The 16911-nt window shown below is 41.5% G+C and overlaps 1 protein-coding gene across 3 annotated transcripts in view; it reads left to right on the top strand.

Annotated features, from left to right (window-relative positions):
- Nucleotides 1-16911, top strand: part of nlrc5 (NLR family, CARD domain containing 5) — a 258886-nt gene that overhangs the window by 76343 nt on the left and 165632 nt on the right. For all 3 annotated transcript variants that reach the window (XM_063066746.1, XM_063066749.1, XM_063066748.1), the window contains exons 7-12: nucleotides 3425-3508; nucleotides 5210-5293; nucleotides 5382-5465; nucleotides 7498-7587; nucleotides 11490-11552; nucleotides 11641-11709. In XM_063066746.1, coding sequence (XP_062922816.1) covers nucleotides 3425-3508; nucleotides 5210-5293; nucleotides 5382-5465; nucleotides 7498-7587; nucleotides 11490-11552; nucleotides 11641-11709 — 474 coding nt within the window. The remainder of the gene's footprint in view (nucleotides 1-3424; nucleotides 3509-5209; nucleotides 5294-5381; nucleotides 5466-7497; nucleotides 7588-11489; nucleotides 11553-11640; nucleotides 11710-16911) is intronic.

Genomic DNA, 16911 nt, shown 5'->3' with positions numbered 1-16911 from the left:
TTTGATCATCCTTTTCATTTCTCCTCATACTAAAATCTAAAGGACATTAGACAACCCAAAGTCTGGATTCAAAGGTATGCAGTTTGCAGTCCGAAATTATTTTCTCAGGAATAGAATTCCCCATCCCTGTCCTCTGGCCGGGGCTTTCCTTTAGCTTATTATTCACATGTCGAAACCATCATAAAATATCATTCAGATATCTTCCCCATTTCACTGAGCTTTCATTACCCATTCTTTCAACTTGCTGAGATCTGTCTGGAAGAGTGTAACACAGAGAAAATTATTTACAAAGAATAATTTTACCACATTGCCCACTCTGTGCTCCATCAGTACTGTCACTTCATTGGCCCCAGCTCCCTCTCTTTCTCCATCTGTTCCCTCGGCTCCTGCCCTTTCCCAGCACTCCTGCTTTATTCATCTGAACCATCCCTCACATTGACCTTCCCCCAGAGTGGCCACTCAATCTTTTCCCCAGGCTTTCAGATCTACCTGATGAGACACTTGAGATTCTTAATGCGTTTCCTCCAATTTGAGCGCTTACAGCAGCAGGGATGAGCGGTAAGGACATTCCATTCTTTTCAAGGCTTTGAGAACATCCTTGAAGCTTTTTTCCTGTCCTCTGTTGCTGGAGATTGGAATTGAGTGCCTGCTTTGTGAGTATGTTGTCAAAGTCGAGCTTATTGTCAGATGAACAATTACATCATTGCACAGGTTTGTAGCATCATATAAGTAGCATTCACTAGAAAAACATAAATTAATCATAATTATACACAATTTTTTACAAAAACAGACAAAGTTAGAAGAAAGCAACACAAAGTCCGCTTTTTAGCAAAGTGATCAAAATGACCACAGCAACACACACAAAATGCAGGAGGAACTCAGAAGACCAGCATTACCTATGGAAGAGGTAACATTTTGGGCCAAGACCCTTCATCAAGACTGGAAAAAAGATTGAGAAGTTAGAGCAAGAAGGTGGGGTGAGGTCTTGCTCTAACTTCTCATCATTTTTTTAGTCCTGATGAAGGGTCTCGGCCCAAAATGTTGGCGGCTGTTTACTCTTTTCCATAGAGGCTGCCTGACCTGCTGAGTTCCTCCAGCATTTTGTGTGAGAGTTGCTTGGATTTCCAGCATCTGCAGATTTTCTCATCAAAGTGGTCATAGTGCTGCTATACATCTTCCCCAAAATGTTTGGGGATCTGAAAGTAAGTCCAATAACGAAATGGTTGAAGAGAAGTAGCTGTTCCTGAACTTGGTGGCGTGGATCTATAGGTTTCTATACTTCTAGCTGCAAGAAGAGGGCATAGCCCAACTGTGGTTATCTTTGATGATCAGTGTTGCTTTCTTCCCTCCTGCAGATACTACCAATTTTGGGGAAGATGTATCCATGATGTATTGGCCTGAGTCCATTACTCTCTGCAGCTTCTTATGTTAGTCCATCCATTGGTTTGCCAGTGGATGGGGAGAGTGCTGGTGGTACCTCTGCAGTGCTTTGAGGTGCCTTTTGAAGGTAGTCAAGCTCTCGAGATGTTCAGAAAGCCAGGATCACTAAAATGTTATCATTCTTTCCTCAAACAAAGTGAAATCTGCATGGGTATCTGAATGTGGGTACGGTAGAGAGATATGGACTAGTGTAGGCTGGAGGGACTAGTTCAGTAGACTTTACTAGTTTAATTAGTTAATAACAACGTTGTGGACCAAAGGGCTGATTCCTGTGCTGTACCATTCAAAGGTTCTATGAAACATAAAGGGTGTATCTGTTGCAAAAATTTGCATAACTGTCTGGAGTTTGAATTTAGTTGGAAAGCCCCCACACTTTACTCTCCAACTTTGTGGTATAACATTAATTGACATTTACTCCTTCCCTTCCCTGCCATTTTCACCTTTGCATTCTTAGCATCTATGATGATTGATTTGATTGGTGGAAGATTCACTGATCAGAACAATAGCCATACTTCAATCTGCTAGTATCTGAATGCCCATCATTTCCCTTCCTTCTTGTTATCTGCCGAACACCAATGGTGTTGAATATTGTTTCAAAGCAACATAACAGTACTTTACCTGATGGTATTAAGTCCAGATAGATCCTTGCACCGAGAAATGATGCCAGGGGAAAGAAAAAAGGGGAATTTCTGGGCAACTCTCTTCATTGGCCTGCCGAGACTGGGATTGATAGAGTTCTGAAAGTTGGCTCTGCCCAAACTCTTCTTGGTGATGTGCATTGGCCAGGAGCAGGTAAACACCCTCCCATACTTGTAATATATCAGGCATGTTTGTTGGGATCAGTGAAATGGCAAGTAGGGCTGCCTCCTTGTTTTCCATATCTGATAGCATTTGTCTTTGAATTTCTGTGAGCCAAACTGGTAGTAAATGGTGAATGATATGATGTTGTGGAGGGTTCTGTTTTAACCAGAAGCTGGATTGCGATGAAACCAGTAAACGCTGGCAGTATTCAGCAGCTCAGGCAGCGTGTTTGGCAAGAGTTTATGACTCAGGCTAATAACCTGTCATTAGAGTTGAACAGAGGTGGACTGATCTTGTTTGATATAGGGTAACAATCCATCAGAGAAAGATTGAATGGCTTGGCTTTTAGCACAAGGTGAAAAAACCATAAACTTTAGCAGCCTTATTTTCTACATGGTTTCTTAAAGGAGGAAGGGGGCGTACTGCATTGCTGAGAAAGCCTTGAGGATAAATTTAATGAAGGTGGTATTCATTAACCAACTGCTGCTGGTTAAAGGGGAGATACAAGGCAATCTCCAGTGACTTCAGCTAGCATTATTGGCTGACTGCCTAATTGAGCAGGGAGTGACCAGCTCCAACTAAATCACATTGGTTGAGCACGAACTATCTCGCCAGTGTAACATCCACCATAATTTGCTGCATGTTTTTATTTTTTGGCATTGAAGAGTCTCAATAAATGGGCCAAGTTCCTCTGTTTCTCTTCATTTGTATCATAGATTGGTGTAAGCAGAGGAAGCCATCATCAGAGTACAACCAATGCTGCTATTGTCGTATACTGCTTCCCCACCAACAATTTGTTTGGGTCCTTAAGATATGATACCAGCCTGTTTTGAAGCAAATGCCACAAAGCTATTATCTTTAAGGAGATTAACGGTTTATGTTTGAGACATGGGTCACAATGACATGAGATGAGACAGCTGTGAAATTTAAACCAGAATGGGTATCTGTTCCATTTCCCCGTCACTGACCACGCTCCCAATCCATCTTCTCACACTACCATCCCCAGTAAGTGTGTCCACCTGTGACTGGAAAGAGTGGCTGTGTGGGACAAGCTTACCTGAAGCATTCCAAAGAGGGAGAAAGCAAATTCTGTGATCAGAGGATAATACTGTCTAATAAAGGATGCTATACTGTATGTGTAAATCAATACAAAAATGCATATTGAGTGCCTTTTCAATTGTAGGTTCAAAAGCAGGAAATATGAGGACAAATTTGCTCAAACGTTATCTGAAGTTATTCCTAGAGTCAACAGCCTGAAGAAACTTATGTAAGGGTTTGCTAACACTATGCTTTTATAATTGCTTGCCTTGAAACTGGAGTGCTTGGCTCTACAACCTGGATATGGGATTAGTTACATCCATTTGCTCCTATATTTTGTGATTAAGTAACACATCACAGGACTTTGTACATGTTTGCATTCATTTCCAAAGGAAATCCTGCCTTTCAGGAAATTGGTCTGGGCATCTTCTGGCCTGATTCACCCCAACTCAAATATTATTTCCAACTCTGATAGTATTTGACCCATCTAATGATGTCATCAAAGCACACCGCGTATATGATTTACTTAATTGGATCATGGTTCAATAGGGTCTACATCATGATAAACGTAGAGAAGCCTCCATCGTTTAAAGCACCTCCCAGAAATATTGGCTTATATATTGAAAATCATTCCCTGTAATTTTTATTTCTGTAAAATGTTATTGCCAGTGGTTGGTAACTGCAGTTCACAGATCCTTTGGTTTGAGAATCAATGGTATTGGTGTTTGCAGAGGCTCAGCATCGCTCACGATCATGGTCTGTCTTAGGGTGCAGATCTTCTATGGAAGACTCCTGAGCTGCCCTACTTTCCCTTTACTTCCCACCTCTCTTCTGTAGTCACAGCACACGACTGTCAGTGTTGTTGCCTATCTAATACGCATCAGCATGTATGAAAAATGATCATTAGGTTTTTACTGCCTCTTAAAGTGTCTTCTTAAATATCTTCTTAAATCAAGGAAGCCCCAGTTTTGGCTTTCACTTGATATCAGTGCTAACCTGAGTACGTGCACTCAGTGGCAACTTTGTTGGGTGGTACTGTTAGGTGTTGTGCATTCAGAGTCGCACTTCTGCACACTACTGTTGTAACACATGCTATTTTGAGTTACTGTCACCTTCCTGGCAGCTTGAAACAGTCTGACTATTCTCTTCTGACCTTTCATTTACGAGTCATTTTCACCCACAGAACTGGTTGTTTTTGTTTTTCACACCATTCTCTAACATCTCTAGAGACTGTTGTGCGTCGAAACCCCAGGAGATCAACAGTTTCTGAGATACTCAATCATCTCATGGTTAAGATCACCTAGATCCCATTTCTTCCCCATTCTGACATTTGGTCTGAACAACAACTGAACCTCTTGACCGTGTCTGCATGCTTTTATGCATTGAATTGCTGCCACATGATTGAATGATTAACGATATGATATGATATGTATTAACGAGCAGGTGTGCTGGAATACCTAAAAGAAGGGTAGCCACTGAGTATATTTAGTATGTCAAAAATGGGTGCAATCCAATTTCCAGGCATTTCTTTCTGTGCACTTGGCAACTCCATTTCTATGAAAAAATTCAAGTATAAAGGAAATTGGGATCTTAACCCAAATTCCATGAAGTTTGCAATTTGCCAGGTCCCAGTGTATTTGGGGCACTAACATAGGTATGAACCTATTCACATGTACTGGCAGTAAGCTTCTTGCAGTTGCTGATTGGACCTTATAGGGCTTGCCTTCAGAAACAAGACTTTGCAATGCTTATGATGCTTTCTTTGTTGTAACTTAAAGGAGTGTACCCTGGGGACCTCAGTGTTCAAAGCTGTAGATCTTTTTCAAAGTAAAGCACTTATCCATTACAATGATGTACCACCAATCAGTTTTTAAATTAAAACTTTGCTTTAATTTGAAACTTCTAATGTGAACTAAACTTGTGATTCCAGCCTTACATCTTGCAGTATTAGTGTGAAAGGAGCAAGCGCCTTGGCTTCTGCACTGGGAATCTGCCAGCACTTGGAAGAAGTAAAGCAAGTATCTAAAATAAGCCAAGTTATTCACCTTTTGTCTGCATACCGCTGTTGTTGCTCACTTGCCCCTCTTTCTATTTCTTTCCAGCTTGCATGATAATGAGTTGGGAGATGCTGGGATAGAGATGATTCTTAACGTGCTTCCTCAAATGGATCACTTGGGAAAAATTGAGTAAGTGGTATTTTTAAGATTGCAAGATACATGTTGGTGAAGGACACATGGCTGGTGAAATAGAAGTGCACTGAGGAACCTCGTTCCATTTCCTCATAGCAAGTAAACTATAGGAAGAATTGGTGAGGGAGGCCCCGACCAGGCCCTTATTGCTTTCATTATGATCCTACTAACTTTAGATTGCTTTGAAGTGAAAGATCTCCATTTTTTAAATTTGCTGGATCAGTGACTCTTTATCAATCAAGTATACATTTTTCTGAATTGAATTGTACACCAAAATATTGCACTTGACAGCCGGATAGGTGATATATCTTGGCTATGAATCCCAGAAGGAAATCTTCAAATGGGCACAAGGTTTAGAGCAATTGTACCCTGAGTTTAATCTGTTTCGAGCGACCAAGTTAATACCTAACATACAGTTGTGTTGATAGGAGCTTATATCATGTGAAAACCATAGGAACATTTCCTCTTCTATGGATGCACAGACTAACTCTGTAGACATAGTAGATCTGATTCTTGTGTTTGTTCATCTGCTCAGCTGGATAAGATTATATGTTTTTGCTGCAAGGTGTTCTTTATTCTAATAATACACAACTGATGGTCTTAAGTTAAATATTGTTTACTTTAATGTTATACACATGAAATTTAACACTTCTGCTGATAAATCTTTGTGTGTATCACCTGGCACAAACATTTAAAAGTGAATGACGCTCCATTATTTTCTCTGCTGGCCATAGTAAGGGTTGCAGATTTGGGAGCTGCTGCATTGCTTCTTATAGATGATACCTTGCAGCTGTCGTGCATTGCATAGGAGGCAGTGAATGTTCAAGGAAGGGAGATTCCTTGTGCTTTAATAGGTTGCTTTGACCAGGGTGCCTTGGACCACCTTAGCATTGTTGAGTCCTTCATCATCAACATCCTGGGATGTCGTAATTGACGAGAAAATCATGTCACACAAATACTATGACTACAAGATTAAGTTAATGACTGTGTCCTCTGGCAAGTAACAACATCTGCACCTTGTGGGGGGGGGGGGGGCGGGAATGGAAGACTCTCCATTTGCCTCGACAAGTACAGCGTGATCAACTCTCAAGAAGGTTGTCACCATCCACGACAAAGTAGCCTGCTCGACTGGCACCCCACCACCCAGCCTAGACTGTCAGTCCCTGCATCACTGATGATCAAATGGTTGCTTGAGCTATTCCAACTGCTTCTCCCAAACCCGCAGCTTCAAGGTCCAAAAAGTCAAGAGCTTCAGGGACATTAAAACCCTGCCATTCTGACTAGTTACATCATTGTTGCTGGGTCCAAATCATAGAATTTCCTTCTCCACAGTACTGTGCATCTTCATCAATTCAAGAAGGTAAATCAGTACCAGCAGCAGTCGGATTATTCGGACCTGGTCAGTGATGCCCAGATCCCAAAAACATGAATTGATAGAAAATAAGTAACAGATATGGAAAATTTATATTTATTGAATATAATCTGATTCTTTGTTCATATGAAAACTGGAATTGCTTAGCAAATCAGATAGCACCATTGGAGGGAAAAAGAGTTAATACTTCAGATCAAAGTGTAACTTGAAACATTGGTTCTCTTTCTCGCCCCACAAGTGCAACGTGCTGAGTATTTTCAGCATATCATGACCTTATTTCATATTCTGAACCAATGCATTATTTTGCTTTTGACATTTCCTGGTTTTATTTCCTCCTTATTTGGTACCTGCATTTTTCTAACTAGCACTGAGAGTATGAGACAGTAATGGGAGATGTTCTCCAAATACTAGAACTCGATTCAGTTGCACTCTTCCTCAATTCAGCTTGATTTATTCCATTCCTTCCTCACATAGGGACAGAAGTGTGTGTGAGTGTGAGAGAGTGAGTGTGAGTGAGTGAGTGTGTGTGTTTGTGTGTTTGTGGATGTGATATTATAAACTAATTGGAGAATCAGCTAGATCATTTGTTCCTTGGCTGTTATTTTTGAATTTTGTAGACAATGTGAGCTCTATAATTGTAATTTTCTCTTATTTCAGGTTGGGTGGCAATGACATTACATCTGAGGGTATTCTTAAGATTGCAAATGTTTTAACGACTTGTTCAAATGCCTTGGATATCCAAGTCAGGTAGGAGATGTCTTTGACAAAAATAAACTTCTTTCAGTGATTAATGAAGAATACATAGTTGTTATAGATATGCGGTTCTTCTGGATACTTTGATGTTGATTTATAGTTTGGCAACTTCCTGTCTGCAATGGGGAAGTGGTATTGAAAAAAATGTGCTGTCAGAGGGTGTAGTTCACACATGCAGCTGGAGTCTTATCTATATGTTGGTTTCGGAAAGCTGTCGCTGCAGAGACTGCTGGCGTTGGAGAGGGTTCAGAGGAGGTTCACAAGGAGGATTCCAGGAATGAAAGGGTTATCATGCGAGGAACATTTGATGGCTCTGGGTCTGTACTCACTGGAATTCAGAAGGATGGGGGGGGGGGGGTCTCATTGAAACCTCTTGCATGTTGAAAGGCCTAGACACTGCTGTGTACATACATCTACTGATGCTTCTGGACACATCTTCAGTGATGTTCCTGGAATCATTGGGTGTTTCGGGTCAAAGTAGATGTGGAAAAGATGTTTCCCATAGTGGGGGAGTCTAGGACAAGAGGGAACAGCCTCAGGATAGAGAGGTATCCATTTAAAACAGAGATGCAGAGAAATTCCTTTAGCCAGAGGATGGTGAATTTGTGGAATTTATTACCACAGTCCGGGGGCCAGATTGTTGGGGAGTGGGACCGAGGAGAAGAAAGAAATAACTCCTTTGATTGAATGGCTGAGCACTCGATAGGCCGAATGGCCTAGTTCTGCTCCTATGTTTTATGATCTTACGCAGGACAGTGTGCACATATTTTCCTCAGCTGGGAATAATTATTAGTATGGTATTGGTATTGCTTTATTATTGACAAATGTGCCAAGATATAGTGAAAAGCTTGACTCGTATTTTATTCATACAGATCAGATCATTACGCAGCACATTGTGATAGAGCAAGGTAAAACAATAACAGAATAATGTGTAAAAAGCTACAGAGAAAGTTCAGTGCAGGTAAACAATAAAGTGCATGATGATGGTGAGGTTGATTGTGAGGTCAAGAGTCCATCTTATCATACAGGAGGTCTATGCAAGAGCCTGATAATAGTGGGATAGAAGCTGTCCTTGAGCCTGGTGTAATGTGCCTTTGGGTTTTTTTATCTGTTGCCCGATGGGAGAGGGGAGAAGACAGAATGGCCAGGGTGGGTGGGTCTTTGATTATGCTGGCTGTTTTACTGAGGCAATGCGAAGTGTAGAGAGAGTCCATAGAAGGGAGGCTGGTTCCAATGATGTGCTGAGCTATGTCCACAACTCTCTGCAGTTTCTTGCAGTCACATGCAGAGCAGTTGGCTTACTAAACATTATGCATCCAGAAAGGATGCTTTCAATGATGTATCGATAAAAATTTGTAAGAATTTCTTTAGCCTCTTAAGGAAGCATTAGTGAGCTTTCTTGGCCATGACATTAATATGGTTGGACTAATAAATTTAAAATTTAACGGTAATTAAACCCTTCTAAAGCTGTAGTTAAATAATTAAGTAGCCACCTGCAACTAAGTGTAATAATGTTCTTTGAAAGAGTAAACTAATGTTGTGCTTCCAATGAATGAGCAGGGGTTTTATAACTTTGAAATAACTGTCCAACAGTTATGTCTTGTTTTGAATAAAGTTTAATACTTTTGTAATGGCTTCCCCTAAAGTGGCTGTAAGTCTGACTTCCGGTCTGCCGCGAGATGGTTTTGCTGATAAAGATACCAGATGATAAGAATAATGAACATTTCAGCATTTGGGTGAAATAGCTCCTAGTGATGAAAATCACATTTACAGGGAAAATTCAGTGGTCCTGCTCATTTAGGGTTGGTGAAAAGGGAGTGGGCTCTGGCATGTATTTCTTGAAGGGGAGTGAGCCAAGGGATTGATGATACAATGTTATGCCACCATCCCTAATGTTGCAGGATTGCCTCCCTATAAGAAACAAAGGAGAAAGTCAACCTCTCATTAAATCCAAAACAGTGGACCAGAATCTGTGTTTGCAGAGTTGTATGTTACTTACAGCTCTCCTCTGACAGTTACAAAGGGCACAACTTGCCACAGAGTAGATTCCAAGTAAATTATTGCCAAATTCAACTATGCCAATACTGCCAGTATCCTATTCTTCAGCTTCCATAAGTTTCAGCTCTGCTTCCCATTACCCAACCCTATAAAACCAGAAGCCATACTGCAGGAGCGAAGTTACGCCATTCAGCCCATCAAGTCTGCTCTGCCATTCCATCAGGGCTGATTTATTTTCCTTTTCAACCCCATTCTCCTGTCTTCTCCCGATAACCTTTGATATCCTTAATAATTAAGTATCTAACAGCCTCCACTATAAATATATCAAATGCCTCTACATTGTCTGTGGCAATGAATTCCACGGATTCTCCTCCTCCTGGCTAAATAAATTAGATTTATTTAAAACTCTGATCTAAAGGGACTTATATTCTGAGGGTGTGCTCTCTGGTCCTAGAATCTCCCACTAGTGGTTACACCCTCTGTGTGTCCACTCTTTCTAGTGGACTTTTCAATATTAGGCAAGTTTCAATGAGACCCCCCCCCCCCGCCCAAATTCTTCTAATTGCCAGCAAGTACATTCCCAGTGCCATCAAACACTCCTCATGTCAGGGCCTGCCCATCCTGTGACTTATTTCCTGGTCTACCAATGCCATCATTTGAGGTGAATGAACTTAATCTGTGACAAGTTGCGTCCCAGAAGTTACACCTGTGTTTGTTTCTTGATGAGTTAAGGCCTGTTCCTTGTGTTACGTACCCCATAACTGGGTTGCCAAACCAGCAGAAATGGATCACTCAGTTGGAGTCTGGATTACTGGAACTAAGAACATTTTATTAAAGAAATAAGCAACACAGTACTCTAATAGTAAGGATATAAATGCAACAGGTTAGCAATGAATAAACGCACATGTACACAGAACTAGGATAATAGGATCAATCAAGCTCTATCGTCGTCTAGGGGTAAATGACCAGTTTCAAAGTGACAGAGTTCAGTTTAGTTCAATTCGCAGTAATCGCCATCGCTGTGGGCGAGAGAGAGAGAGAGAGAGAGCGAATGAATATTCAAATCCGATTCCAAACAGACCTTCGATATTCCTCACAGTCAGCTTTCGGGTGAGCCCTTTGTAATGTCTTCTGAGGTCACCGACTGTGACCCCTCCGTTTCAGATACGATCGTTCCTCAGCGGTGAACCCGGCACCCAGGCAAGGGCAGCCACACACACCAGGTTCCCGCCAATCTTACCTTTCCACCCTGTGCGTCTCTGACTTGGTCCCGCGACCAGCCCTCCAAAAACTCCCACCGACTTGTGGGAGGCGCACCGCTTCCAGGGTCTCGTTACCTCGTGGTGTCGTGTCTGTCCTGCCTTAGCGAACCTGTCCCTTTTTATCCCCCTGCTGGGGTATCGCCTGTCCATCATGCTTCAAACAGTTCAGGGTTCGAAAAGGAGCTGATCTGGACAGTTCTCAGACCAGTGTCTCCTTCCGTTAAACTCTCTCGTCTCTTCATTAACATTTCCAAATGTTGCTCCATTGTCTTCCTTATCTCTCTTTCTCCTGAAGACAGGTGGCAGATCAACTGCTGATCCCACTGGTGCCAGCACAGGACAGTTAACATCTTAGTCTATGTGTACTTTTTGTAACCCTCTTTCGTCACACTTGCGACCTTGGTGAAAGTTATCCCATTTTTAACCACCATACAGTAATGCAGCTGCTGCAGTTTTAGCTGTGGACGGGATTAACTTCATGCTCCTTTTAGCATATGTGGGATAACTAATTTTAGCTGCTGTCAACACATTGTTGTATCATAGTCCAAATAATGTCAGCAAATGGCACTGCCAGGGAGTTAATTAAATAAAAATTATGAAGAAATGAAGCTAATTTATACATTGAATTTCTTCCAGTGATGCTGGGAATGTTGCAACAATTAAATTTGCATCAGGCTCAACAACCATCCTGAATAACAGGTAACTCAGTTTAATTCTGAAGTTTAACATGCAAGTAAATCCATTCTGTCAGCTACAGAGTTTCAGTATTGCTTCTGTCATTTCACAGGTCTTCCAAGTCTTTATTATTTCCTATGAAATCAGAAGGCGGTCACGAGGTAGTTCTGAGAAGACTCAGGTAATGGGAGGAGTTCAACAAGTGTTATATTCTGATACTTTACCTTTCTTAACATGTAGAGTCTGCGAGCAATGTTGCCCAGTGCCAGTTCAAGTATGCAACAATGATGCACCACTGACGGCAAGGAAAAGGATTTATACTGAGATATTTACAGTACTATGGTAGAAATAGGGACAGGAGAGGGGTCATTCTTGAATTACTGAAGTAAAGCATTGGCGATTTTCCTAGACTTTGTGCTGCCAAGCATTCATGTTGCCAGTCAGTCAGGCTCCATTTCAGCCACTTGGTATTAGACCAACACTTCCAGGTCTGTTAAGGTACAGTTGATGTTGAATGCCTTGTACTTCACCCAGCCAGTGCCATGGTACCTTTCCACTGCCTCTGAAAGGTGAGCTCTCACCGGTGACAATATCTGCCTCTGCTTTGGATCAAGTGCCAGGCAGGATGAAACAGATGATGTTTGAAGTTATTTATGTGGTAATAGAAAGCCATGTCAAGACTGCTCTTTCTGGACTTCCCCAACTTCCTGCATGCTTTCAATTCCCTTTCAAACTCTCAGTCAAGTTTATTATGCACAAGTACATAAATGCATTGATGCAATATACAACCTACCGGCAGCACAGGCACATGGAATCATGTAAGCTGCATTCACAAACAAAACATAAATTATACACAATTTTAATTTAAAACAACCCACAAAACAAAACAAAAATCTATTTTGGTGCAGAGTGATGCAATTGTTAATAGTGCTGCTAAGCGATAGTGATTAGGGTTTGCTGCTTGGTTTCAGAACTGAATGGTTGAAGGGAGGTAGCTATACTTGGGTCTGGTGGGGTGGGACTTCAGGCTTCTCTGCTTCCTGCCCGATGGTGGCTGCCATAAGATGGCACAGCCGCCTCGATTGCAGCACCTTCTGCAGATACCACCAGCAGAGGGGAGGGATGTGTCAGTGATCTGTTGGGGTGTGACACGATGAGAACACTTCGGGTCCAAGACACTTGATGCAAGATTGCAGGACGTGTTAAAATTGGAAATTCTCACCTACTGAATTGATTGTTTGCACTGCTCAGTCTTGTCTGTTATTACTCAGCACAGACAGTCAGCTATTGTTTTGGTGAGTCAAGTTGATTGCTCTCATGATAGGAAGAGCTGCATAAAGCATTTCATCTGTGCAGGAGCTGTGACCTAATAACTTACACTTAACTCTTGTTATGAATTGAGATAGCATTCTGCTTGCCTTGGAAACGATATCTTTCACTAGCGGTATATCAAGTGGCCAAATCTGCTCAGTTGCACTGTGCTCCACATTGCTGGCCTTGCTGTGTTCTTTTCCATTACGATAACTTGCTTTTCAAACTACTATTGTATGACCGTTGATCAGTTTGCACTAAATGTCTGACTAACGGAGGACGAGTTTTGTTTTCAGTAGGAGCTCACACAGTCACTGTGGCTTATTTGACACGGAATATAATGCTTATGGATTTAAAGCAATGTTTATAGCTGGCTTGAAATGGATCTAGGTTTGGTGCCCAAATCATTTTTCTGGGTGATGCACTTCCAATTCAGTCTACTACATTCGTTGCTCAAAAATGTGATCCCCTTCACATGAGAGAAATCAAACTCTGAGTGAGTCGCCACTTCGCAAAACACTTCCATTCAGCCCTCAAGAGTGGCCCTGAACTTACAGCCACTTTAATTTTCTGTTTGTTCTCACTTTGACCTGTGCTTTCACCTTATATAGTAGAACATAAAACCACAAGATATAGGAGCAGAATTAGACCATTGAGTCAGCTTCACTACTCAATCATGTTTAATTTATTTATCCCATTAACCACATTCTCCTGCCTTCTCCCTGTAACCCTTAGCATCCAATTAAGAGCCTGTTAACCCCTGTGTAGGTATACCAATGACTTGGCCTCCACAGCCATCTGTGACAACAAATTCCGCAGATTCACCCGCCTCTGGCTAAAGAAATTCCTCCTGATCTCTGTTCTAAAGGGCTGTCCTTCTATTCTGAGGCTGAACCGTGTGGTCCTTGGCTCTCCCGCAGAAACATCCCGGCCTTGTCCATTCCGTCTAGGCCTTTCAATATTCGGTAGTGTGTTGTGTATTTAACATTTCAGTAATATTTGACTAATATTGTAAGTATATCATTTGATTAAGAATTCTTTGGGTAAATAATTCATAATGGTTTTTTTGTGAAAGTACATGAATAGCATACGTCATAAAGTCATAAGTGCGCACTTCACTTGTAATAAAAACAAAACTAAGATGCCCATCTCCCTGCTGTGTGTTTTCCTTTCTATTAGTTTTATATTTAAGAGTTACAAAGCAGAAGTTGAAAATGATTTTTAAATAAAATCACAGCACATAGTCTTTGCAAGGGTAGAGACGGCCAATTTAAAAAAAAGTAGAAAATGAACGAAATTCAGACGTTCATAAACAGTGAGTATTGCGTGATAATAATAATAAGTAGCAGAAATGGCTGGCTACATTGGAATGATATATAAATTCAATTGCATGAGATAACCAGTTGATGTATACTGAGCAAATTGAACAGTATTCTGAAGCAAATGAAATAGCTAATGAAAAGTGAGTGCTAATTTTGCCAAGTGCATCGGGTGGAAAGCATGCACAGTTTGGGATGCCAATACGTTCAGAAGATGCCAAGAGCAGCACCTCTCCCTCTCTGGGCATGGCCTGCATTATCCTGGCAGAGGATTCATGTGGATTTTGTCAGACCATTCTTGGGCACAAGTTTCTTGGTAGTAGTCGGTGCAGCTACATAGTGACCAGAAGTGTTCCCAATAGCCTCCACTACAGCCTCACACACTGTTGATGTGTTGAGAAGCCTCTTCAAGGACTGGTATTCCAGAACACTTAGTCAGCGACAATGCACCGGAGTTTGCTGTGAACAGTTTCAGTCATTTCTGAAAATAAATGGAATAAGACATCATGTCTACACCGTACCACCCAGCTACAAATGGCTTGGCAGAAAGTTTTGTCTAGAGCCTAAAGAATGCACTGTGAGCAATGGCAGCAGAACACACTACACTGACACTGAATCAGAAGCTCACCAATTTCTTCCTCAGATATCGCTGTGCAGCACACTCCACAACCAATGACTCATCAGCTGTGCTGTTTCTAATTCGTCCCTTGCACTCACACTTGGATCTCCTCAAAGCCAATCTCAGAAGGAGTATGCAGGACAAACATCTGAGAGAGACTGAGGGCTCTTCCAACAAGGAAGTTCAGTGTTTCGCTCCTGGACAAGCAGTTCTGCTGAGGGACGACGGAGGTGATCAGAAGTGGGGACTTGGAATGTTTAAGGACAGGACCAGACCTGCACGGTGGAGATTGTGTCTTATATCATCTGGAGACAACACATCAATCAGTTGAAGAGAGTTAAGTCAATCATTAGAAAAGAAAAGTGTCCAGAATTGTCAGAACCACTTCCTGCAGTCCTAGAGTCAACTCCCGTGGTCACCATGGAGGGGGCCTCAGAACCGGAGAGTGTCTCACAACCACAAGTCTCTCCTACCAAGCAGAATGATTCCTCCTCCCCCACCCACCACCTGCATTTTAATCTTATGTATATTTCAGTAGTATTTGAGTAATAATGTCAATATATGTGTGACAAAGCATTCTTCCTCATTTAAATAATTAGTTATGGCTTATGTGAATGGAATACATCATCATGCAACACATAATGTGCGTGCCTCACACATGCATCACCCAACTCTATGTTTTTTTCAATAAGTTTTATGTTTTGGAGCCATGAAACATAATAGGTACTGTCTGTTTCACAAATGAGGTTCCCCCCTCATTCTTCTAAACTACATGAGTACAGACCCAGAGCCATCAAATGCACCACAAACATTAACCCCCTCATTCCCAGCATCATTTTTATAATCCTCTTCTGGACTCTATCCAATGTCAGCACATCCTTTCTTAGGTATGGGACCTAAAACTGCTCACAATGCTCCAAATGTGGTTTGACCAATTTATTATAAAATCTAAATACCACATCCTTGTTTTTATATTCTAGTCCTCTTGAACTGAATGGGAAGAATACTTTTGCCTTCTTAACTATTGACTCAATCTGCAAGTTATCCTGCACTAGGACTTCCAAGACCCCCTTGCACTTCCAAATTCTAAATTCTGTCCCCATTTAGACAATAGTCTAAGTCCTTTTTCCTTCCTTCTACCTACACCTCTGTACATTATATTTCATCTGCCTCTTCTTCACTCATTCTCTTAATCTGGTCAAGTCCTTCTGCAGACACCGTGCCTCATCCACTTTACCTGCCCTTCCACCTACCTTTGTATCATCCACAAACTTGGTGAAAAAATCATCAATTCCATCATCCAGATTATTATCAAAGTATCATGAAAAATAGCAGTCCCATTACCAACCCCTGCAGAACACCACTGGTCACCAGCAGCCAACCAGAAAAGGTCTCCTGTATTCACACTCTCTGCCTTTTGCCAGTTAGCCAATCTTCTCTCCATGCTGGTATCATACCTGTAATACCATGGGCTCTTACGTTTAACAGTCTCATGTATGGCACCTTGTCAAAGGTCTTTGGAAAATTCAAGTTACCAATAGCTTTGATTCTCCTTTCTCTAACCTGCCTGTTGTTGCCTCAAAGATTCCCATTTGTCCTTTCCTGCCTGTTACTTTCTCCAATTAAAATCTAAAGTAACTTCAAGCAAGCCCATCCAGACCTGTTGAATATCTCTTCATTCTTTGTTTACATCTCTAGCTGGGAATATCAATCTAAGCACCAGCTCTGACAGTACTCCTCGGTGTTAAATAGTGCCTTTGCATGCACTTGCCCATATTACCCAGAGTTGCTCATTTTGGTGAGGTTAAGCCCTTCAATTTCTGAGCTGAGCTACATAAACCAAACCAACAATAGCTACAATCACAAATCACAAAATGAGGCTCAAGAGCTTATGTGCCCAATTCACATCAGATTCTGTATCAAAAACACAAAAATGAATTGTCAGAAATACTCTTTTCTCTTTCCCCATCTATGTTGTTATAAGTCTGCCATTTGTTACTATGTCTGAAAATGGCTTGGACATTTCAATGGGACCTAAAAGTTCCATCATGGGTAAACTGATAGTTGGCCATTTATGTCCTTTATCTTGTGCCCCCTCCGCTTTGTTAGAGTATGCAGATTGATTTGAAACTAC

This window comes from Mobula hypostoma, chromosome 14 (assembly GCF_963921235.1).
Source record: "Mobula hypostoma chromosome 14, sMobHyp1.1, whole genome shotgun sequence".
In the NCBI taxonomy this organism is placed as follows: domain Eukaryota; kingdom Metazoa; phylum Chordata; class Chondrichthyes; order Myliobatiformes; family Myliobatidae; genus Mobula; species Mobula hypostoma.
Note: the sequence above shows the minus strand (reverse complement) of the source record. Positions and strands in the feature narration are given on the sequence as shown.